Raw genomic sequence first — 26,439 nt, 5'->3', positions numbered from 1 at the left:
AGATAATTTTGCTTAGTTCAAGTAAAATACCCCTCATTTTTGTATTTTTTTTCTTCTTGTTTTTAAACACACTTTTTGCAGTGCAAAAAGTGTGTGTTTGGGAGCGTGCGGAGAAAAGAGGAATTCATGTTGGTGTTTATTCGGCTGAATCCGAGCTGCACCGAAACCCCAGCCTCTCCTGTACCCCCAACCAGACACACACACACACACACACACACACACACATACCTGTCCATCCTAGGTGTGTTTGTCTTTCCCTAACCACCATTTTAGGTCCTCCCAGGGCAGGTATTTCCCTCTTTAAGGCACAAACACTGTTAACTAAGGTGTGTGTGTGTGAGTTGGCGGGGGTGTGAGTGGGCAGAGAGTGTGTGAAGCACTTGCATTGATAACCTGCAGCTCAGAGACCCTCAGTCTCACTCAGTGGACGTCCCCCTCGCCAGGAACTCCCTCGGTCCTGCTCCGTCTGGCTTCTGTCTTTTCCAGCAACCACCACGATGCTCACGCCGCCCATCTTGGTGCTGATGCTCGGCCTCGTGGCCGCCCGGGCCACCGTCGACGTCCGCACGGCCGCCGCCATGGGTAAGTAGCGGGGCCGGGAATATTGTCTGTCAGGAAGTTTGAGGAGTGGTGGAAGATGTCACACACAAAATATTGAAGATTATTGCTGACAAAAAAAAATTACGCTTTAACTTTTGCTTTTGGATGGAGATGGAGCGCTTTGTGATGACGTGTGCGTGTGTGTGTGTGCGTAGGCGTGTGCTTGTGCATGTGTGTGTGTTTGTGTGCGTGCGTGCGTGTCAAAGCTGAGGTGAAGGGTGAGACTGGAGATCAGTGATGTCGCCATGAGGATTTAATTTAGTCAAACATTCTACCCAGTCACATTTTAATTAATTTCTTTTAAATATAGTTTTTATTTGTATTTTATATTAATTTTACATTTATTTATATATATATATATATATATATATATATATATATATATATATATATATATATAGTATGTATTTTACAATGGGTGTTTTGTTTCAATCTATTTTTTTTTATTTCTTAGTTTAACTAATTACATTTAATTATAGATTATTAAAAAAATTATTTAATTAATATTTTGAAAATTGATTTAATGTAGTTTGTATTATTTTATATTTACTTTGCTTTTTTAATATGTATTTTACATGTTTTCATCTGTATCACATGCAGGGTGTATTTTTAAAATGTGTGTTTTGTATGAATGTACATTTTTCATTTCTTGAATATTTTTATTTAATTAATGAATCAAATCCTCAATTTTTCATCCATACATATTCAACAAAAAATGCCTAACATTATTGAAAAGTAATTGAGTATATTACAGTATCAACGTTTGTATCTGTGTTATTTTATCTTTATTTTTATATATCTTTAATATTTGTATTTAATTAAATGTTATAGTTTTTATTTTCTCCCTTGCTTTTTATCCCAATATATTAAAAGAAATTGCCTAAAATGTTCAAAATGTACTATACTCAGCCCTGCGAAACATCCTACCAAGTCACATTTTAATTAATTTCTTATAGTTTTATTTGTATTTTATATCAATTTTACTTCTTTATATTCATTTTATATTTTAAATGTTTTATTTTTTTGTATAATGTAAAGTATGTATTTTACAATGTGTTTTATATCTATTTTTTAGTTTAACTAATTAAATTTAATTATAGATTAATTAAAATTTTAATTAAATGAATTAATCTTACTTTTTGTAATATACTAGTATGTATTTTTAAATTTGTTTTGTATTAATCTATTTATTTTGTTATATTACCTTTATTTCCTAGTTTATTTTTTATTATTATATGCAGTATTGCATTTTTTATTCCTTAGTTTGATTAATTAAATTTAATTATTAGTAAATTAATTAAAGTTTAAATTCAATTAATTAATCTTAGTTTTTCTTTGTTATATGGTGTATTTTTATTTGTGTTTTGTATTAAATTTTTATATTTTATTTATTGTGTGGTTTAATATTTTTATTTAATAAAATTATAATTTATAAAATATAATAATCCCAATATATGTATACAAAAAAAAAAAAGCCTAATATTGTTGATATGTAACTAAGTATATTCCAGTACCAATGTTTGTAATATCTTTATTTTATTTTATTTTTTTAAATTTCGGTAATTTTTAATTTAAATTTTTAAAATTTTATGCAGTATGTTTTCAAATATGTTATTTAGTACTATATTGCATTTTTAATTCCGTAGTTTGATTAATTAAATTGAATTATTTGTAAATTAATTAATTAAATCTTTGTTTTTCTTTGTTATATGATGTATTTTTTAATTTGTGTTTTGTATTAAATTATTGTATGTTTTGTATTATCTTATTTATTTCATAGTTTAATATTTTTATTTAATAAAATTATAATTTATAAAATATAATAATCCCAATATATGTAAAAACAGGGAAAAAAAAGATTGCCTAATATTGTTGAACTGTAACTAAGAATATTCCAATACCAGTGTTTTTATTATTTTTATTATATTTTATTTTACTTTTTTTTTTAAATTTCGGTAATGTTTTATTTATTTATTTTTTATTATATGCAGTATGTTTTAAAATATTTGTTATATAATATTATATTGCATTTTTCATTCCTGAATTTTGATTAATTACATTTAATTATTTGTAAATTAATTAGTTTCCATTAAATTAAGTAATCTTCATTTTTCTTTGTTATATTAGTATGTATTTTTTATTTGTGTTTAGTATTAATGTATTTTTTCTATCATATTTATTTCGTAGTTTAATATTTTTTTAAATAAAATTATAATTTATAAAATATAATACCAATATTTGTAAAAAAAATAAAAAAATAAATTAAAAAAAGCCTAATACTGTTGAAATGTTAAGTTTATGAGAGCAATGCCTCCATCACTGCGATGATGTAACAAGTGGCCTCCTTGTCGCCCCCTACGTGCAGCAGCGGGTCTGTGCAAGACCCGCCCCACAGACCTGGTGTTCATCGTGGACAGCAGCCGCAGCGTCCGTCCCTCCGAGTTTGAGCAGGTCAAGGTTTTCCTCGCCAAGGTTATCGAGGGCCTGGACGTGGGCCCCAACGCCACCCGCGTGGGCGTGGTCAACTACGCCAGCCGGGTTAAGAACGAGGTACGTCTGTACCTTAGCCCCGCCTCCGCCTCCCTTTCTGATGTGTCCTCTTTGGGCCCGCAGGTGTCTCTGAAGACCCACCGCACCAAGGCGGGCCTCATCAAGGCCGTCACCAAAGTCGAGCCTCTGTCCACGGGCACCATGACGGGACTCGCCATCCAGTTTGCGCTCAACGTGGCTTTCAGCGAGAACGAGGGCGCCAGGGTCAAATCTCCTGACATCAGCAAGGTCCCACACACCTCCAATAATCAATATGGAACCTTTACCTTTATCTAGTCTGTATATAATATATATGTGTGTGTGTGTGTGTGTGTGTGTGTGTGTGTGTGTGTGTGTGTGTGTGTGTGTGTGTGTGTGCGTGCGTGCGCGTGCGCGCGCACATTGAAACAACGTGCTTTAAGACGACGTTTAATCAATGATGGGTTCGGATGTTGATTTGACCATTGAAATTTGGTCATTTCCCAACCATTATTCTACAACACAAATACAACGTTGAAACAACGTGCTTTTTGACAACGTTTATTCAATGTCAGGTTGTGACGTTATTTTGATCATTGAAATTTGGTCATTTCCCAACCAGTATTCTACAACACAAATACAACGTTGAAAAAACGTGCTTTCTGACTACGTTTATTCAATTTTGGGTTCTGACGTTGATTTGACTATTGAAATTTGGTGATTTCCCAACCAATATTCTACAACACAAATATATCGTTGAAACAACATGCTTTAAGACGACGTTTAATCAATGTTGGGTTCTGACATTGATTTAACCATTGAAATTTGGTCATTTCCCAACCAATATTCTACAACACAAATACAATGTTGAAACAACATACTTTTTGACGTTTATTACATTTTGGGTTCTGACGTTGATTTGACCATTGAACATACTTGCCAAACCTCCCGTATTTTCCGGAAGACTCTCGAAATTCAGCGCCTCTCCCGAAAACCTCCCGGGACAAATTTTCTCCCAAAAATCTCCCGAAATTCAGGCGGAGCTGGAGGCCCTTCCAGCTCCATGCGGACCTGAGTCCGCTTTCCCACAATATAAAGAACGTCTACAGTAAAGCAGTCCGTCTGCCGTAAACAGCAATGTTGTGACACTCTTAAACAGGACAATACTGCCATCTAGTGCATTTGATGAAAGCACTTTAGTGCGTGACACACAGCAATGCATAATCAGAGAGGGTGTTCAGCATGGTTAGAAAGATAGTGACAGAGAATAGAACAAGGATGGACAATTCAACCCTTAACTCAACAATGAGTAGATGAGTGTTATGTGTGTGTATATGAGTAAATAAATGAACACTGAAATTAAAGTATTTCTTTTATTTATATATATATATATATATATATTTATTTTTTTATATTTATATATATGTATATATATATATATATATATATCTCCATCCATCCATCCATTTTCTACCGCTTATTCCCTTCGGGGTCGCGGGGATATATATATATATATATATATATATATATATATATCCATCCATCCATCCATATATGAAATACTTGACTTGGTGAATTCTAGCTGTAAATATACTCCTCCCCTCTTAACCACGCCCCCAACCACGCCCCCCCCCCCTACCCCCACCCCCTACCTCCCGAAATTGGAGGTCTCAAGGTTGGCAAGTATGCCATTGAAATTTGGTCATTTCCCAACCAATATTCTACAACACAAATTCAACGTTGAAACAACATGCTTTTTGTCAACATTTAATCAATGTTGGGTTCTGACGTTGATTTGACCTTTGAATTTTGGTCATTTCCCAACCAACAACGTGAATTTAACGTGAGACACCAACATTGTCTCAAATTACTATTTTGCAACATTGTTTCAAAGTCAGTTTTAAAGGACATGTACGTTTAATCATCGTTGTATCAATGTCTTGTGCCTGCCAGGTTATATCTTCAGTATATACACTTAATTTGTTCTTGAACAGGGTTCGTAATTTAAAAAGTTTGTATGGTGAAGCAAATTTCTCCACGAGAAACAATGTAAATATGAATAATGGGTTCCAGCCTCGACCAAAGTCCACATTTTAGTGAAAGTTTGTACACTCTGGCAACAATACAAAGTATTACAGTACTGTATGTCTAACACACATGACAATGTTCTTTTTATTAACAAGCCAAAAAAACAATGACACAATGAACTGTCCTGTATGCTCTGCTCTGCCACAGAAATCCCTTTGGTGCCTTCACAAATGATCAGAAATCTCAACAATACTTAACTTTAACAACTATATTTTCGCAATAATAAACATTTTAAAAAGTGAAACCTGATGACAAAATAAGCGCGGGGGAGTGCTTCGTAAATGGAGTTTCCACTGTACATACCAATATTTACTGTATCGATAGCGAACTCGTCTATTCGTGTCCAACGGCAGGTGGCCATCATTGTGACCGACGGGCGTCCCCAGGACAACGTGAAGGACATCGCCCAGCGCGCTCGCGACGCCGGCATCGAGATCTTCGCCATCGGCGTGGGCCGCGTGGACATGAGCACGCTGAAGCAGATGGCCAGCGAGCCCCTAGACGAGCACGTGGACTACGTGGAGAGCTACAGCGTCATCGAGAAGCTGACCAAGAAGTTCCAGGAGGCCTTCTGTGGTAAGATGGCCGCCTTGTTGGGGTTGGCTGGGAGGAGCCGGTCGCCGTTAGACGCCTTCTTCTTTGCGGCGCTTGGGGCCGCTCCGCCTTGACAAGAGGGTAAGGTTGTTGTTGTTGTTGTTGTTTTAACTTTTTCATGGCCTTGCTCCTGCACTTTCTGACCTTTGACCTGATTGGCTCATCAGAAACAAGAGCAACGTCTTGGAGTGACAGTGGTGAAAGCCCCGCCCCCTTATCATTGCAAATATTAAAAACATTTTCATTGGTGCCGTTAAGGTTTTTAAGTTATTCTAAAAATACATTTTCTGACCCGTGATGTCATCAAAATCTCCCCAAACGTTTTTTGTCAGACTGTTATTTGTTTTTATGTTTTTTATTATTCATAACCTATTCATGGTTTTGTCTCTTTGGGCACCACATGATTCGATTCTTGGAGTTAACGATTCTCGATTCATAATCAATACTTTTTGATAAAAAATGTTTTCCTTAGTTTGATTAATTGAATTGAATTATTAGTCAATTAATCAAAGTTTAAATTAAATTAATTAATCTTAGTTTTTCTTTGTTATATGGTGTATTTTTATTTGTGTTTTGTATTAAATGATTATGTTTTATTTATTTTGTGGTTTATTATTTTTATTTAATAAAATTATAATTTATAAAATATAATAATCCCAATATGTGTATAAAAAATAATAAATAAGCCTAATATTGTTGATATGTAACTAAGTATATTCCAGTATTAGCGTTTGTATTATTTTATCTTCATTTTACTTATTTTTTTAAATTTTGGTCATGTTTAATTTTTTTTTTTTATTCTATGCAGTATGTTTTAAAATATGTTATATAGTACTATATTGCAATTTTCATGCCTTAGTTTGATTAATTACATTTAATTATTTGTAAATTAATTAACGTTTCAATTAAATCAATTAATCTTTGTTTTTCTTCGTTATATGATGTATTTTTGAATATGTGTTTTGTATTAAATTATTGTATTTTTTGTATTATCTTATTTATTTCATAGTTTAATATTTTTATTTACTAAAATTATAATTTATAAAATATAATAATCCCAATATGTGTATAAAAAAAGAATAAAAAAAAAAGATTGCCTAATGTTGTTGAACTGTAACTAAGGTTTTTAAGTTATTCTAAAATACATTTTCTGACCGTGATGTCATCAAAATCTCCCCAAACGTTTTTTGTCAAACTATTATTGTTTTTATCTTTTTTATTATTCATAACCTATTCATTGTTTTGTCTCTCGGATTCGATTCTTGGGGTTAACGATTCTCGATTCATAATCAATACTTTTTGATAACATTTTTATTCCTTAGTTTGATTAATTAAATTGAATTATTAGTAAATTAATCAAAGTTTAAATTAAATTAATTAATCTCAGTTTTTCTTTGTTATATGATGTATTTTTATTTGTGTTTTGTATTAAATTATTATGTTTTATTTATTTTGTGGTTTAATATTTTTATTTAATAAAATTATAATTTATAAAATATAATAATCCCAATATATGTATAAAAAATAAATAAATAAAAAAGCCTAATATTGTTGATATGTAACTAAGTATATTCCAGTATTAGCGTTTGTATTATTTTATCTTCATTTTACTTATTTTTTTAAATGTTGGTAATGTTTAATTTTTTTTTTTTAATTCTATGCAGTATGTTTTAAAATATGTTATATAGTACTATATTGCATTTTTCATGCCTTAGTTTGATTAATTACATTTAATTATTTGTAAATTAATTAATATTTCAATTAAATCAATTAATCTTTGTTTTTCTTCGTTATATGATGTATTTTTTAATTTGTGTTTTGTATTAAATTCTTGTATTTTTTGTATTATCTTATTTATTTCATAGTTTAATATTTGTATTTAATAAAATGATCATTTATAAAATATAATAATCCCAATATATGTATAAAAAAAAGATTGCCTAATATTGTTGAACTGTAACTAAGGTTTTTAAGTTATTCTAAAATAAATTTTCTGACCCGTGATGTCACCAAAATCTCCCCAAACATTTTTTGTCAAACTATTATTGTTTTTAATTTTTTTTTGATTATTCGTAACCTATTCATTGTTTTGTCTCTTTGGGCACCACACGATTCGATTCATAATCAGTACTTTTTAATAACATTTGGTGCCAGTTCTATGATTAACTGCATTCCTCCGTAAAATAGATAAAAAGCTCTGATGCATTTTTATGTTACTTAAAAGAAATCTGGTTTCGTTGAATACAATTCTGCCCAAACATTTAATAAAGTCAAATACAAATGAGGCAACAAGAGAAGTATCCAACACTTCTCTTTTCTAAAGTACATCTGTACAGCAGATCTGATCATCTACAGTTTGACACCTGTGATATAAAGCAACAATATGATTTGTCGTGAGCATGACCATGAGCTTATGTAACGAAATTTCGTTCTTATCTGTGCTGTAAAGTTCAAATTTGAATGACAATAAAAAGTAAGTCTAAATCTAAATCTAAGTCTGAATAGCTGGATTACAAAAAAACTTAACAATTGTAATCCTTTTTAATTTTATTTTTTAGATTTTTATTTTTTTTTAATTAATTAAGAATCGTTACGCATAAGAATCGATATTAGACTTAGACTTAGACAAACTTTAATGATCCACAAGGAAAATTGTTCCACATAGTAGCTCAGTTACAAAGGATGGAAAGGACAATGCAGGTATAAAATAGACATATAAAATTGTATCAGAGCTGTGTATCTATTTTATTGAGCAATGTAGTTAATCACGGAACTGGCACCCAATGTTATTAAAAAGCTTTGATTTTGAATCGAGAATCGTTTTGAATTGAGTCGTTACCCCCAAAGAATCGAATCGTGTGGTGCCCAAAATTCTCAGCCCTAGTTTTTGACAAGGCGGGGGAGCCGCTTATAAATCATATAACATAAAAACTATAAAATGAGGGATTCTTAATCACTGTTATGTTTGAATTCTTATGAATATTCATACTGTAATTGATGTTATTCATTTTTGTTTGACTACTTTTGGATTGTTTTGTGTCATGTTTGTGTGTCCTCTCAACTGCTCTGTTGATTGCTATTCTGAATGTTGGAATTGTATTATTGTTGGATTGTGTGTTATTTTGTTGGACTGATTAATTTAAAAAAAAATTACAAAAATAACTATAATGGCCAAAATAATTAGTAACACAGATGTTTGGAAAGATTTTTAAAGGTGGGGGAGGGGGGGGGGGCTGCTTTTGAATTTAAAAAAAATGAATAAAGCCAAATAACATGTAGCACAAAGGAATGGGACATGTTTAAGGAGGTTTTGACAAAGTGTTGGAGGGTGGAAAATCTATTTTAGAACATTTTAAAAACCGTAACGGCACAAATTACCATTTTCACAGCACAAAGGAAGTGAATATTTGTAATGATAAAGGGGGGTGGGGGGCAAGTTCACGCAGGTGCTGCAAGGAGGTCCATGAGTAGCCACCATGACACCTCTGATAGACTGCCAGAGTACAAACTAGTTGTTTATTCGCCACTTCTTTCCCTTTTTAAGGATCCACTTCATTCAAACGTCTATTTTTGGCTCCCTTGATCATTAAATATTTAGGCTTCCTATTCTCACACTGACATAGTTGTTATTCTCTCCTAACCCCTCTGCCCCTCTTCTCTGTATGTATGTATGTGTGTGTGTGTGTGTGTGTGTGTGTGTGTGTGTACTCTCAAACTCCAACACACACATACACACACGCAGTGTCGGACCTGTGCGCCACTGGGGATCATGACTGCCAGCAAATATGCATAAGCTCCCCCGGATCGTACAAGTGTGCCTGCAAAGACGGCTTTACCCTCTCAGACGATGGTCGCACCTGCAGTGGTAAGTGTGTGTGTCTTCTTGTATTTCTACCCTTCTTGAGACCTCAACAAGGAAAAGTATCTTCCATATGAGGAGGTGTGAACAAGTGATAACATAAATCATGGTCCCAATAACATTGCATCTAATAGAGAATGTCTCATTTGCACCCCTGCTGGTGACATCTATCAAAATGAGGGTGCTCCCAAAAAGGAGGGATTTTTCAAATTGACTGTCTGTTTTAAAAGTGCTCCCCCTCTGGCCAACATATGAAATAACAAGTGTGTGTAAAAATTTGAAGTGCCCCCCTGTGGTCAAAATTAATTAAAGAAAATAAATAAATATTTATATAGAGACATACTGTAATAACTTGAAGTAAATAATGAAGATTAAAAACCAATTACAAATAAAATGTTTTATAAATAACTAAAAGCAGTCTTTTTCAAACGTATCGACTTTTTTCTTCTAAAATTGGGAACAATTTTCATATTCGTTATGTTTCTGTAATACTGTAATATTTTTTCGTAAAATTATTACTTTTTAATATCAAATTATAATTTTTTAATGCAAAATGGTGTCATTTGTCGTATAAAATTCTGACTTTTGTCGCAATACTGCCAATTTTGTTTTTGTTGTAAAATAGTGATGTTTTTTGGACTAAAATCCCAATTATTATGATGATATTTCCAAAATGTTAGTTTTCTTATAAAATTGTGACTTTTTTCGAGTAAAATGACGGCTCTTTTCATAAAATTGCCAAAAGTTTAAGCTTTTCTTGTAAAATTTTGATTTGCGTTGAGTAAAATGACGACTTTTATTATAACACTGCCAAAATTCAAAGTTTTTCTTGTGAAATTGTGACCTTTTTTTGTGAAATTCCAACTCATTTTCCACAACAAGCTTTTTTATATTTGCATAGTATGTATATATTATTAATGTTGTAAATACAAATATTTATATATCTAGAAAGGGTGGTCCTAAAGAGGTAGGCAATTTTTTGGAGGTCTCAAGAAGGTAACAAATACATACATTTCTTTGCGTGTCTGTTCTTGTATTTCTACCCTTCTTGAGACCTCAACAAGGAAAAGTAGCTTCCATATGAGGAGGTGTGAACAAGTGATGACATAAATCATGGTCCCAATAACATTGCATCTAATAGAGAATGTTCCATTTGCACCCCTGCTGGTAAAATCTATCAAAGTTAGGGTGGTCCCAAAAAAGGGATTGGTCAACATATGAAATAACAAGTGAGTGTAAGAAATTGAAATGCGCCCCCTGAAAAGAAAAAAAAAATTATATAGAGACGTATTGTAATAACTTGAAGTAAATAATGAAGATTAAAAACCAATTACCGTATTTTTCGGAGTATAAGTCGCTCCGGAGTATAAGTCGCACCGGCCGAAAATGCATAATAAAGAAGGAAAAAAAAACATATAAGTCGCACTGGAGTATAAGTCGCATTTTTTGGGGAAATGTATTTGATAAAAGCCAACAGCAAGAATAGACATTTGAAAGGCAATTTAAAATAAATAAAGAATAGTGAACAACAGGCTGAATAAGTGTACGTTATATAAGGCATAAATAACCAACTGAGAACGTGCCTGGTATGTTAATGTAACATATTATGGCAGGGGTCCCCAAACTACGGCCCGCGGGCCGGATGCGGCCCCCCAGCATCCAAAATCCGGCCCACGAGAAGTCCCAAGTTAAAACATTTTTTTTTATTTTATTTTTTTTAAATCTTTCCTTTCTAATCCATTTTCTACCGCTTGTTACTCTCGGTGTCTCCTAGCCGCTCAGGCAAATGATATTGTCTAAAAATGAATTTTCCCATCGATAACGTGACAATGTTAAATGTCAAAACGGATTAAACAGACAATGTATATATGTATGTATGTGTATATATATATATATATATATATATATATATATATATATATATATATATATATATATATATATATATATATATATATATGTATATATATATATGTATATATATGTATGTATATATATATATGTATATATATGTATATATATATATATATGTATATATATATATGTATATATATGTATATATATGTATATGTATATATATGTGTACATATATATATATATATGTATATATATATGTATATGTATATGTGTGTATGTATATGTATATATATGTGTACATATATATATATATGTATATGTATATATATATATGTATATGTGTGTATGTATATATGTGTATATATATGTGTACATTATATATATATATATATATACAGCCCGGCCCCCGGCCAAATTTTTTTTAACCCAATGCGGCCCACGAGTCAAAAAGTTTGGGGACCCCTGTATTATGGTAAGAGTCATTCAAATAACTATAACATATAGAACATGCTATACGTTTTCCAAACAATCTGTCACTCCTAATCGCTAAATCCCATGAAATCTTATACGTCTAGTCTCTTACGTGAATGAGATAAATAATATTATTTGATATTTTACGTTATGTGTTAATCATTTCACACATAAGTCGCTCCTGAGTATAAGTCGCACCCCCAGCCAAACTATGAAAAAAACTGCCACTTATAGTCCGAAAAATACGGTACATACTATCTTCCACCTCCAAAGACATGCACCTGGGGATAGGTTGATTGGCAACACTAAATGGTCCCGAGTGTGTGAATGTGAGTGTGAATGTTGTCTGTCCATCTGTGTTGGCCCTGTGATGAGGTGGCGACTTGTCCAGGGTGTACCCCGCCTTCCGCCCGAATGCAGATGAGATAGGCTCCAGCGACCCCGAAAGGGACAAGCGGTAGAAAATGGATGGATGGATGGATGGATATCTAAATATAAAAACTGTAAGCTTTAATTTTTATTTTTTTTATTTGAATTTTTTGTGTGTACCGTATTTTTTGGACTATAAGTCGCAGTTTTTTTCATAGTTTGGCCAGGGGTGCGACTTATACTCAGGAGCGACTTATGTGTGAAATGATTAACGCATTAGCGTAAAATATCAAATAATATTATTTATCTCATTCACGTAAGAGACTAGACGTATAAGATTTCATGGGATTTAGCGATTAGGAGTGACAGATTGTTTGGTAAACGTATAGCATGTTCTATATGTTATAGTTATTTGAATGACTCTTACCATAATATGTTACGTTAGCATACCAGTTGGTTATTTATGCCTTATATAACGTACACTTATTCAGCCTGTTGTTCACTATTCTTTATTTATTTTAAATTGCCTTTCAAATGTCTATTCTTGGTGTTGGCTTTTATCAAATACATTTCCCCCAAAAATGCGACTTATACTCCAGTGCGACTTATATATGTGTTTTTCCTTCTTTATTATGCATTTTCGGCCGGTGCGACTTATACTCCGGAGCGACTTATACTCCGAAAACTACGGTATATATTATTAATGTTGTAAATACAAATATTTATATATCTAGAAAGGGTGGTCCTAAAGAGGTAGGCATTTTTCAGAGGTCTCAAGAAGGTAACAAATGCAAGAATGTGTGTGTGATGATCTGAGTATAGAGAATGAGCCACAAGAGTAACGTGTGTGTGTGTGTGTGTGTGTGTGTGTGTGTGTGTGTGTGTGTGTGTGTGTGTGTGTGTGTGTGTGTGTGTGTGTGTGTGTGTGTGTGTGTGTGTGTGTGTGTGTGTGTTTGTGTGTGTGCGTCTGCGCAGCTTGCAGCAACTCGGCCACAGATGTGGTGTTCCTGATCGACGGCTCCAAGAGCGTGCGTCCTGAGAACTTTGAGCTGGTGAAGAAGTGGATCAACCAGATCGTTGACAAACTGGACGTGTCGGACAGTAAAGCCCACGTGGGACTGGTGCAGTACTCCAGCTTGGTCCGACAGGTACCTGCCACTGCTGCTGGGTAGATGTTAGGCTCGTTAACCAGAAAGCCCGGGGACACGTGGACTGGTTGTCGTGCCCAACTAGAAATCGGTTGACGGTTTTTGTCTTTGAAACGACACGAGAGGCACGGTTGTCCACGGTAGTCGCACTTGTTACATTATTTAGTATATACACTATATTGCCAAAAGTATTTGGCCACCTGCCATCACTCACATATGAACTAGAAGTGCCATCCCATGGAATTGTCCATGGTATTTTTTTTTTGTATTTTTTTTTTTTTTTTTTACATAAAAAAATACAAACCCCGTTTTCATATGAGTTGGGAAATTGTGTTAGATGTAAATATAAACGGAATACAATGATTTGTAAATCCTTTTCAACCCATATTCAATTGAATGCACTACAAAGACAACATATTTGATGTTCAAACTCATAAACTTTTTTTTTTTTTTTTGCAAATAATAATTAACTTAGAATTTCATGGCTGCAACACGTGCCAAAGTAGTTGGGAAAGGGCATGTTCACCACTGTGTTAAAGCCTTTCCTTTTAACAACACTCAGTAAACGATTGGGAACTGAGGAGACACATTTTTTAAGCTTCTCAGGTGGAATTCTTTCCCATTCTTGCTTGATGTACAGCTTAAGTTGTTCAACAGTCTCCCTTCTCATATTTTAGGCTTCATAATGCGCCACACATTTTCAATGGGAGACAGGTCTGGACTACAGGCAGGCCTGTCTAGTACTCGCACTCTTTTACTATGAAGCCACGTTGTTGTAACACGTGGCTTGGCATTGTCTTATTGAAATAAGCAGGGGCGTCCATGGTAACGTTGCTTGGATGGCAACATATGTTGCTCCAAAACCTGTATGTACCTTTCAGCATTAATGGCGCCTTCACAGATGTATAAGTTACCCATGCCTTGGCACTAATACACCCCCATACCATCACAGATGCTGGCTTTTCAACTTTGCGTCTATAACAATCCATATGGTTCTTTTCCTCTTTGGTCCGGAGGACACGACGTCCACAGTTTCCAAAAACAATTTGAAATGTGGACTCGTCAGACCATAGAACACTTTTCCACTTTGTATCAGTCCATCTTAGATGAGCTCCGGCCCAGCGAAGCCGACGGCGTTTCTGGGTGTTGTTGATAAACTGTTTTAGCCTTGCATAGGAGAGTTTTAACTTGCACTTACAGATGTAGCGACCAACTGTAGTTACTGACAGTGGGTTTCTGAAGTGTTCCTGAGCCCAAGTGGTGATATCCTTTACACACTGATGTTGCTTGTTGATGCAGTACAGCCTGAGGGATCGAAGGTCACGGGCTTAGCTGCTTACGTGCAGTGATTTCTCCAGATTCTCTGAACCCTTTGATGATATTACGGACCGTAGATGGTGAAATATCTAAATTCCTTGCAATAGCTGGTTGAGAAATGTTGTTCTTAAACTGTTCAACAATTTGCTCACGCATTTGTTGACAAAGTGGTGACCCTCACACCATCCTTGTTTGTGTAAGACTGAGCATTTCATGGAAGCTTCTTTTATAGCCAATCATGGCACCAACCTGTTCCCAATTTGCCTGCACACCTGTGGGATGTTCCAAATAAGTGTTTGATGAGCATTCCTCAACTTTATCAGTATTTATTGCCACCTTTCCCAACTTCTTTGTCACGTGTTGCTGGCATCAAATTCTAAAGTTAATCATTATTTGCAAAAAAAAAAATGTTTATCAGTTTGAGCATCAAATATGTTGTCTTTGTAGCATATTCAACTGAATATGGGTTGAAAAGGATTTGCAAATCATTGTATTCCGTTTATATTTACATCTAACACAATTTCCCAACTCATATGGAAACGGGGTTTGTACAATCATGTGTGCTTACGGACTGTATCCCTGCAGACTGTGTTGATATATATTGATATATAATGTAGAAACCAGAATATTAATAACAGAAAGAAGCATCTCTTTTGTGCGATTGAGTGTGAATGAGTGTAAAAAAAAAAAGATTTCTGAATTAATCGCGTTTCTTATTTTTAACAATTCTTAATCGATTAAAAATTATTATTATTATTTTTATTTCTCCCAATCTGTCCTGTCCAGCCACTCAGACAAATCATATAGTTGATGTAGATGATCTATATCTGCTGTACACATTTACAGTACTTTAGAAAAGAGAAGTGTTGGATACTTCTTCGGGGTGTCAAAAAAAATGTTTCCGAATTAATTGCGATTCTTATTTGTAATCGATTAAAAAAATAAATTTAATACATTTTTTAATCTGTCCTGAGCAGCCAGTCAGACAAATCATATTGTTGATGTAGATGATCATATCTTTAGAAAAAAGTGTTTGATACTTCTCTTGTTGCCTTTTTTTTTTGTATTTGTCTTCATTAAATGTTTAGTTAGAATTTGATTATAAGTGTTATAATTATAATTATTATGAAATGCTATCAGAACTGTTTGTCTATTTTATGGAGCAATGTTGTTCATCATAGAACTGGCATAAAAAAAAAGTATTGAATTTGAATGGAGAATCGATTCTGAATCGAATGGTAAAACCCAAGAATGGAATGGAATGGTGTGGTGCCCAAAGATTCACAGCCCCAGTCGGTACGATCGGCTATCGATTCACATAAAATCAAATCAAACGGTGCCATATTTCGATACCTTGTTTTGATCGGGACGTCACGCCCGCTTGCAGACTAAACAACGTCTCACGTCAACAGTCAGCAAGTAGTAAACACTCCAACGTAAAGTAAGGCTCCACGCTTCAAAAATGCGCTTGCTTGGATTTGTCACCTGTAACACAAAGCTAAAGTGGATGTTTTGTTTGGGTGCACAAAAAAATCAATCCACATTCGAATCGTGATTTTTATTTTTTTTCATACCAACTCTAAATTGATTCATAATTTTCAAAAATGAATTAGAATTTTTTATTATTTTTTTTATTTTTTTTAAATAAGTCAGAGAAGTTTCTTAAGCGCAAACATTATGACTAAAGTAGTGAAGCTCTATTTGGATTTGCACTTCAATTTTATTGACATTTTATTTAAGAAACATATACATTATTATTATTATTATTATTATTATTATTATTTATTTATTAATTTAGTTAGAACTTATTTATTTCAGCATTGCATAGTTGTATGTAAATTGGCAACAAAACCTTCAAATTTGGTAATAAAAACTACAACTTGGATAAATGTTACAATTAAACCTACAGTACTTCCAGTATAAACTCTTTGTAGGGCGCAACATAACACTTTCAGCTTCCTGGAGAAAAAGCTACTTTCGAGTTAGACAACATAGAATAGATAGCCATTTTTAATGAGACTCAAATGTAGTACGAAATGAGATATAAAAATTGGACTGAAGTGAATTATATTTATATAGCGCTTTTCTCTAGTGACTCAAAGCGCTTTTGCATAGTGAAGCCCAATATCTAAGTGGCATTTAAACCAGTGTGGGTAGCACTGGGAGCAGGTGGGTAAAGTGTCTTGCCCAAGGACACAATGGTGGCGAAAGTGGGCATCGAACCTGGAACCCTCAAGTTGCTGGCACGAAACAATTTATATTTTTATACGCACACAAAAGTACAGAAAATTTGCACCGTTGAGCACCAGTGTCGGTTCCCAGCTACTTGCGTGTGTGTCGCTACGTTCTTAAAAATGTTTAAAAACACCCAAAAAAATCCAAATATATTTGATTCGGTTTTTTTGTAATTTGTATGATTTTTGTGCAGTAAATGAATATTTTAGAGTCCAGGACGAATGAACTCCGAGTCCTTTTTAAAAATAATATGATCTCTCTGCCCCCTTTTCGTGCCCTCAGGAGTTCCCTCTTGGCCGCCACAACAACAAGAAGGACCTGAAGGAGGCGGTGAAGAAGATGGCCTACATGGAGAGGGGAACCATGACGGGGCAAGCCCTGCGCTACCTGACCGACAAGAGCTTTAACGTGGGTCACGGGGCGCGGCCCGGGGTCGCCAAGGTGGGCATAGTCTTCACGGACGGCCGCAGCCAGGACTACATCGGGGAGGCCGCCAAGAAGGCCAAGGAGATGGGTGAGCGGAGGACATGACACAGTCTGTTCCATCATCATACACCCTTTCCTACAGAGGTGTCCAAAATGTGGCCCGCAGCTCAATTTTTAAGGGCGCGTTGTTCATAAAAAAGTGGACTATAAGGTGAAATGTAATGAGAAAATGTTGATTCTAATAACAAATGCAGGCTGTTTTTTTACTTTAAAACTGTCATTGATCAAAAAATAATAACACATCAAAATCAATGTTGGTATGAATTACTGACATATACAATGCTCTAATTAATTCACATCAAATATTCCACTTTAATATATTTTATGTGGAAATATTGCATATTTGTGTGTTTGCCATAAGAAATTAGTTTTCTTTTATAAAAAAGGACATAAAACAAACCAATTAAAAAATATGAAAAATATGAAACTTATAATCATTCATTTTCATTAATTTCTTATTTATCTCCTTCATTGATGTGCATCTTTGATCGATAGACAATTATACCTCAATTATTCAATTATACATTTACACACCAATGCCTGAGAAGGAGCAGGATGAAGAAAAATCATATATTTTCCTGCCCCCTTCAACATAATACGTAGTCTTATTTAATGGATATCATATAAACCAACAATTACATCCATATATAATGAAAACAAACAAAAAACACACAAAAAAACACAAGATATCGACGGATAGATCTGAAGTTGATCTAGAGATTTAAGCGTTTAAAGTAAAAAAAAAAAAAAAAGACTTAGTTTTAACACTGATGAGTGGGGCCTGTTTGGGTCCTGTTGCATCTGACCAGTTCTTCCTCCAAGGGAATCTAAGTTACTGGTCAATCCCAAATTCTTTCGATGACATATATGCTGAGTAAGAAGGATCACCAGGACAGAATAGGAATATTATCAAGTTTTACTGAAAGTTTCAGGAGAACCACCGAGACCAATACATTCATACCGGCTTCCTAAGTTGTTCTAACACTCGAACGGAAGAGCCCACTTCTTGCAAAACGAAGAAGCGAAAAATAAAAATAATATATATATATATATATATATATATATATATATATATATATATATATATATATATATATATATATATATATATATATATATATATATATATATATATATATATATATAAAATCTACTACAGATAGATCTGAAGTTGATCTAAAGATTTAAGCATTGAAAGTAAAAAAACAAAAACTTTTTAACACTTATGAGTAGGGGCTGTTTAGGTCCCCAAGAATTTGAGTGGGATTTTTTTTTAAAAGCTGTCGTTGCTCAAAAAATAATAATGAATCAAAATCATTGTTGTTATGATTTATTGACACATTAAAGGCTCCAATTACTTCACATCAAATATCCCACTTTAATATATTTTATGTGGAAGTATTGTGTATTTGTGTGTTTGCCATAAGAAATTAGTTTTCTTTTATAAAAAGGACATAAAACAAACAAATAAATAAATATTAAACTTATAATTGACGGATAGATCTGAAGTTGATCTAGAGATTTACGCGTTTAAAGTAAAAAAAAAAGAAAGAAAGACTTAGTTTTAACACTTATGATGGGACCTGTTTGGGTCCCTGAGAATTTTAGTGGGATTTTTTTTTTTAACTGTCATTGCTCAAAAAATGTATTGACCTATTTAAGGCTCCAATTACTTCACATCAAATATTCTACTTTGACATATTTTTAGGGGTAAATTTAGCAAAGAAGTTATTTTTTTTACAAAAAAAAGCATTAAACCAACAAAAAAAAGCATTAAACCAACAAAAATAAAAATTAATAAAAAAAATAAAAAATAAGATAAAAAAAAAAAATATATATATATATACATACATAATCTACAGATAGATCCAAAGGTGATCTAAAGATTTAAGCATTGAAAGTTTAAAAAAATAACTATTTTTAACACTTATGAGTGGGGCCTGTTTAGGTCCCCAAGAATTTGAGTGGGATTTTTTTTTCTAAAGTCGTCGTTGCTCAAAAAAGAATAATGAATCAAAATCATTGTTGTTATGAATTATTGAATTATTCAAGGCTCCAATTGCTTCACATCAAATATACTACTCTGACATATTTTGGGGGGAAATTTTTGCAAAATTTTTTTTGTTTTTACAAAAAAGCATGAAACCAACCATAAAAAAACATGAAAAATTGATTTTAAAAAAATTACAATTTACAAATTAAAGCTTAACTTGTTAGGTACAAAACGTTACCTTACTAGCCTATATAAATCAACCATTTATAAATACAAATTAAAGCATTGAGAAAGAAAAAAAATACTTATTTTTCACACTTTTGGGTCTCCAATAATTTTAGTGGGATTTTTTTTTTAAGCCATCCTTGCTCAATAAATACATAATAATGAATCAAAATCATTGTTGGTATGAATTATTGACACATTCAAGGCTCAAATTACTTCACACCAAATATACAATGACATATTTTTTGGGAAAAATTTAGCAAAAAAACTTTTTTGTTTTTACAAAAAAGCATGAAACCAACAAAGTAAACATGAAAATTTGATTTAAATTTTTTTTAGAATCTACAGATAAAACCTGAAAGTGATCTACAAATTAAAGCATTGAGAGAAAAAATAATGTCATTGCTCAAAAAATAATAATGAATCAAAATCAATGTTGTTATGAATTATTGATCTATTTAAATATTCCACTTGATGCTTTTTGGGGGGGAAATAGTACATATTTTGTGTTTTTCCACTAAAAACAGGTTTTTGACAAAAAGAGCTTAAAACATAAAAAAACTCAAATTCCATATCGACAGATAGACCTGAAATTGATCTAGATTAATATAATAATAATAATTGAAATATCACTTATGTTTATGACTGAGACCCTTCTGGGCCCCCGGCACCAAACTTAGAGGCTCAACAAAATCTATATATTGGTTTTGAAAATGAGAAATAACAAAATTCTTTCCTTATTAATTAAAAAAAACATATTTGCAAACTATTAATTGTATTTGCTGGTCAAATATAGTGACTTTTTAAAATCCAATAGATGGCGGATGACCAACAAAGTATCAGTGCAATGTCAATACAGCTTGTGAGTGTGCCATGCACTCACTGAGGCATCACTAAAAATGTTATATCATAGCTTTTCACTCTTGTTCAGGCTCCTCCGCTAAGTCATAATAATAATAATCATTATTATCATAACAATAAGTCATAATAATCCCCTCAATTCCCCCCCCAAAAACGTATTAACTCGCTGGGATATAAAGACAATATAACATACACCCGTAAACGTGGATGCATGTGCAAAAGTGCAATATATTTATCTGTTAGTATATCTGCACCTTATTGCTCTTTTATCCTGCACTACAGCGAGCTAATGCAACAAAATGTTGTACTGTAAAGTTCAAATTTGAATGACAATAAAGGAAGTTTAAGTCTAAGGTGTCGCCGTGTGTGTGCCACAGGTTTCAAGATGTACGCCGTGGGGGTGGGCAACGCCGTGGAGGACGAACTGAAGGAGATTGCCTCGGAGCCCACCGGGGAGCACTACTTCTACACCGCCGACTTCAAGGCCATGACGCAGATCGCCAAGAAGCTGCAAATCAACATCTGTCAAGGTGAAACATGTGGCGTTCGCCAACGATTTGTAAATATATATATATATATATATATATATATATAATCCATCCATCCATCCATTTTCTACCGCTTGTCCGTTTTGGGGTTGCAGGGGGTGCTGGAGCCTATCTCAGCTGCATTCAGTTATATAATTGTATTTATATAAATAAACAGTTAATATATATACTGTATATATAGTATATATAGTACATCCATATATAATGAAAACAAACAAAAAATACACAAAAAAACACAAGATATCGACGGATAGATCTGAAGTTGATCTAGAGATTTAAGCGTTTAAAATTTAAAAAAAAAAAGACTTAGTTTTAACACTGATGAGTGGGGCCAGTTTGGGTCCTGTTGCGTCTGACAAGTTCTTCCTCCAAGGGAATCTAAGTTACTGGTCAATCCCAAATTATTTCGATGACATATATGCTGAGTAAGAAGGATCACCAGGACAGAATCAGAATATTATCAAGTTTTACTGAAAGTTTAAGGAGAACCACCGAGACCAATACATTCATACCGGCTTCCTAAGTTGTTCTAACACTCGAACTGAAGAGCCCACTTCTTGCAAAACGAAGAAGGCCCCCCTGTCTGAGAAGGAACACGGCTTCATTGTTCCACTACAAATAAGACAAAAGGGAGTATTCCATCTCATACAGTACAAGCCTTCAAGGTAACACACAAAGTTTACTTATAAGAGAAGAAATAGAAAGAGTACAAATGGAAAAACACTAGCTGATTCACACATGACTATGAATTAAAAAGAAATAACTCTTAAACATATATATATGCATTCTTCACAGCATCCATCCATTTTCTACCGCTTATTCCCTTCGAAGTCGCGGGGGGCGCTGGAGCCTATCTCAGCTACAATCGGGTGGAAGGGGGGGGTACACCCTGGACAAGTCGCCACCTCATCGCAGGGCCAACACAGATAGACAGACAACATTCACACTCACATTCACACACTAGGGACCATTTAGTGTTGCCAATCAACCTATCCCCAGGTGCATGTTTTTGGATATATATATATATATATATATATATATATATATATACATATATATATATATATATATATATATATATATATATATATATATATATATATATATATATATATATATATATATATATATAAATAAATTTCTACAAGTCTTATTTTTTTGTGATAGAGTGATTGGAGCACATACTTGTTGGTTACAAAAAACATTCATGAATTTTGCTTCTTTTATGAATTTATTATGGGTCTACTGAAAATGTTTGCAAATGTGCTGGGTCAAAAGTATACATACAGCAATGTTAATATTTGCTTACATGTCCCTTGGCAAGTTTCACTGCAATAAGGCGCTTTTGGTAGCCATCCACAAGCTTCTGCTTGAATTTTTGACCACTCCTCTTGACAAAATGGGTGCAGTTCAGCAAACATTGTTGGTTTTCTGACATGGACTTGTTTCTTCAGCATTGTCCACACGTTTAAGTCAGGACTTTGGGAAGGTCATTCCAAAATCTTAATTTTAGCCTGATTTAGCCATTCCTTTACCACTTTTGACGTGTGTTTGGGGTCATTGTCCTGTTGGAACACCCAACTGCGCCCAAGACCCAACCTCCGGGCTGATGATTTTAGCTTATCCTGAAGAATTTGGAGGTAATCCTCCTTTTTCATTGTCCCATTTACTCTCTGTAAAGCACCAGTTCCATTGGCAGCAAAACAGGCCCAGAGTATAATACTACCACCACCATGCTTGACGATAGGAATGGTGTTCCTGGGATTAAAACCCTCACCTTTTCTCCTCCAAACATATTGCTGGGTATTGTGGCCAAACAGCTCAATTTTTGTTTCATCTGACCACAGAACTTTCCACCAGAAGGTCTTATCTTTGTCCATGTGATCAGCAGCAAACTTTAGACGGGCCTTAAGGTGTCGCTTCTTGCATGGTAGCCTCTCAGTCCATGGCGATGCAAAACACGCTTGACTGTGGACACTGACACCTGTGTTCCAGCAGCTTCCAATTCATTGCACACCTGTTTTTTGGTGGTTCTCGGTTGACTCTTGATCATCCTGACCAATTTTCTCTCAGCATCAGGTGACAGCTTGCGTTTTCTTCCTGATCGTGGCAGTGACAAAACTGTGCCATGCACTTTATCCTTTATACACAGTTGCTCTTGGGACTGCTTTGAAATGGCTCCAAGTGACTTTCCTGACTTGTTCAAGTCAATGATTCATTTCTTCAGATCTGTGCTGAGTTCCTTTGACTTTCCCATTGTCGCGTTTGTAACCGAGTCTAATGACCGCATCACATGAGCCCTGTTTCAATGTGCTCAGAGAAGTCAACAGGTGTCGTCAATCATAATCACTCACATGAAGTTAAGAGGCCATGCCATGAAGCTCATTTCACTTGATTGTAACTTTTCTACATCACCAAAATTTATCATGTGTTGCTGTATGTATGACCAACAAGTATGTGCTCCAATCACTCTATCACAAAAAAAATAAAGAGTTGTAGAAATGATTGGAAACTCAAGACAGCCATGACTTTATGTTCTTTACAAGTGTATGTCAACTTTTGACCACGACTGTATGTATATACATATTTTTTTTTAAATAATTTTGGCCAAAAGGGGTGCATTTCAATTTCTTACATTCCCTTGTTATTTCATATGTTGGCCAGAGGGGGAGCACTTCATTTGTTTTACACACACTTGCTATTTCATATGTTGTCCGGAGGGGGAGCACTTAATTTGTTTTACACACACTTGCTATTTCATATGTTGTCCAGAGGGGGAGCACTTCATTTGTTTTACACACACTTGTTATTTCATATGTTGGCCAGAGGGGGAGCACTTCATTTGTTTTACACACACTTGTTATTTCATATGTTGTCCAGAGGGGGAGCACTTCATTTGTTTTACACACACTTGTTATTTCTAGAGATGTCCGATAATATCGGACTGCCGATAATATCAGACTGCCGATATTATCGGCCGATAAATGCTTTAAAATGTAATATCGGAAATTATCGGTATCGGTTTCAAAATTATTGGTATCGGTTTCAAAAAGTATAATGTATGACTTTTTAAAACGCCGCTGTATGGAGTGGTACACGGTTGTAGGGAGAAGTACAGAGCAGTTGCGTCTCCCAGTCATACTTGCCAACCCTCCCGATTTTCCCGGGAGACTCCCGAATTTCAGTGCCCCTCCCGAAAATCTCCCGGGGCAACCATTCTCCCAAATTTCTCCCGATTTCCACCCGGACAACAATATTGGGGGCGTGCTTTAAAGGCACTGCCTTTGCGTGCCGGCCCAGTCACATAATATCTACGGCTTTTACACACACACAAGTGAATGCAAGCATACTTGGTCAACAGCCATACAGGTCACACTGAGGGTGGCCGTTGTTGCGTTTGGACCAGTTGTTCCTCCCAAGGAATTCAAGTTGCTGGCCACTCCCAAGCTCTTTTATGACACTTAAAGCTGAGTAGAAGAACCACCAGAGACAGAATAGGTATTTTGTAATTTATTTCCAAAGCTTTGGAAATAAAATGAGACCAGTCCAGCATAGAACATTCAATCGCGCAGCTAAGATGGTCTGCCCCAAAATATGGAAACCTTCTCTTCTATAAAGTGTCTCTCGCTCCCACCCTCGTTGTCTCTCTTTCCAGCCCAAACACATGCCCATTGTCCTCCTCAGCTGGGCACAGGAACAGATAAGCAAAAGGAGTATCTGTCCTCCTTACATTCCTAAAGTCAAGGTTAGCACACAGTACTTGCAGACAACCAAAAGACCACAATTGGAAGAAGAACACTAGCTGTTTTGTAATATGACTATGAAAATAAAGAAGTAACACTTAAATACGGATATATGTAAATATCTGCATCCGACACCGTATAAACAACTTTAACACTGTTACAAATATGCACCACACTGTGAACCCACACCAAACAAGAATGACAAACACATTTCGGGAGAACATCCGCACCGTAACACAACATAAACACAACAGAACAAATACCCAGAACCCCTTGCAGCACTAACTCTTCCGGGACGCTACAATATACACCCCCCGCTGTCACCTCCCACCTCAACCTCCTCATGCTCTCTCAGCATGTCCCAAATTCCAAGCTGCTGTTTTGAGGCATGTTAAAAAAAATAATGCACTTTGTGACTTCAATAATAAATATGGCAGTGCCATGTTGGCATTTTTTATCCATAACTTGAGTTGATTTATTTTGGAAAACCTTGTTACATTGTTTAATGCATCCAGCGGGGCATCACAACAAAATTAGGCATACTAATGTGTTAATTCCACCACTGTATATATCGGTATTGGTTGATATCGGAATCGGTAATTAAAAGTTGGACAATATCGGATATCGGCAAAAAAGCCATTATCGGACATCTAGTTATTTCATATGTTGATCAGAGGGGGAGCACTTTTAAAAGCTACACACAGTCAATTTGAACAACCCCTCCTTTTTGGGAGCACCCTCATTTGGTTAGATGTCACCAGCAGGGGTGCAAATGAGACATTCTCTATTAGGTTGTCCGTATTGAGACCATGATTTATGTCCTCGCTTCTTCACCGGTCCTCATATTGTATGTACTTTTCCTTCTTCGTGTCTCAAGAAGGGTAGAAATACAAGAACACACACACACACACTCCTACCTCACCTTGTCTCATGTCCTGTCCCGACAGAGGAAGACCCGTGTGAGTGCGACACTTTGGTAAAGTTCCAGAAGAAAGTAGAAGAAGCCCTGCAGGCGCTAACAAAGAAAAATATCCTTCCTCAAAGTTGACACGGGGGGGTTTTGTTTTTATTCAGTTTTGTCGTTGTTGTCCTGAACTCCGCTCCCACTAGAGACTATGTCCAAGAGGATCGCTTTGCTGGAGAACAAGATCGTCTGAGGAGGACGCGACCGACACGTGTCCACGCTCAACCGGTTCGTAGCCTCCTCCGTTTTGTCCTCGGCCGACCTGGGAAACTAAGCTTCGGTTGCCATGGAGACCTCCGTAGCCGGCTTGTGCGTTTGTTAATAAAAGTCTTCCCTCATAGGGAAACAGTGGGGATAAAAAAAAGTGTCGTCCTCTATGAAATATGTCTCATCATTAGGGCACAACCTTTATTTTCTCCTAACAGGAAGTACGTCAAAAGTTGGGATTTTTGTTTTGTTTTGACTGGTGGTCTCGCGGGACCGTCAGTGTGCGAATGGGTGAATGTGGAAATAGTGTCAAAGCGCTTTGAGTACTGTTGCGTCTGACCAGTCTTCCCCCCCAGGGAATTAAAG

At 34.8% G+C, this 26,439-nt stretch overlaps 1 protein-coding gene across 3 annotated transcripts; it reads left to right on the top strand.

Moving 5' to 3' along the window:
• The first annotated feature begins 369 nt into the window (after nucleotides 1-369).
• Nucleotides 370-26,230, top strand: matn1 (matrilin 1). Of its 3 annotated transcripts, none has more exons than XM_061930891.2 (10): nucleotides 370-582; nucleotides 2,966-3,150; nucleotides 3,214-3,378; nucleotides 5,550-5,772; nucleotides 9,533-9,655; nucleotides 13,307-13,494; nucleotides 17,329-17,560; nucleotides 20,989-21,141; nucleotides 25,850-25,930; nucleotides 26,010-26,230. In XM_061930891.2, exons 1-10 carry the CDS (start codon nucleotides 498-500, stop codon nucleotides 26,057-26,059), a joined length of 1,485 nt encoding a protein of 494 aa, XP_061786875.1. In that variant the 5' UTR covers nucleotides 370-497; the 3' UTR covers nucleotides 26,060-26,230. The 3 variants fall into 3 exon arrangements, with proteins under 3 accessions (XP_061786875.1, XP_061786878.1, XP_061786877.1); XM_061930893.1 differs by having other exon boundaries at nucleotides 371-582; nucleotides 13,322-13,494; XM_061930894.1 differs by lacking the exon at nucleotides 9,533-9,655 and having other exon boundaries at nucleotides 13,322-13,494.
• The last annotated feature ends 209 nt before the right edge of the window (nucleotides 26,231-26,439 follow it).

Source organism: Nerophis lumbriciformis, linkage group LG37 (assembly GCF_033978685.3).
Source record: "Nerophis lumbriciformis linkage group LG37, RoL_Nlum_v2.1, whole genome shotgun sequence".
Lineage (NCBI taxonomy): Eukaryota > Metazoa > Chordata > Actinopteri > Syngnathiformes > Syngnathidae > Nerophis > Nerophis lumbriciformis.
The sequence above is the reverse complement of the archived record's forward strand: the minus strand, read 5'-3'. Positions and strand labels throughout refer to the sequence as shown.

Coding starts and splice junctions, on each gene's coding strand:
- matn1 (XM_061930891.2), top strand. CDS start 498: ATGCTCACGCCGCCCATCTTGGTGCTGATGCTCGGCCTCGTGGCCGCC. Junction 13,495..17,328: donor ACTCCAGCTTGGTCCGACAG/GTACCTGCCACT, acceptor TCGTGCCCTCAG/GAGTTCCCTCTTGGCCGCCA. Junction 21,142..25,849: donor GCAAATCAACATCTGTCAAG/GTGAAACATGTG, acceptor CTGTCCCGACAG/AGGAAGACCCGTGTGAGTGC.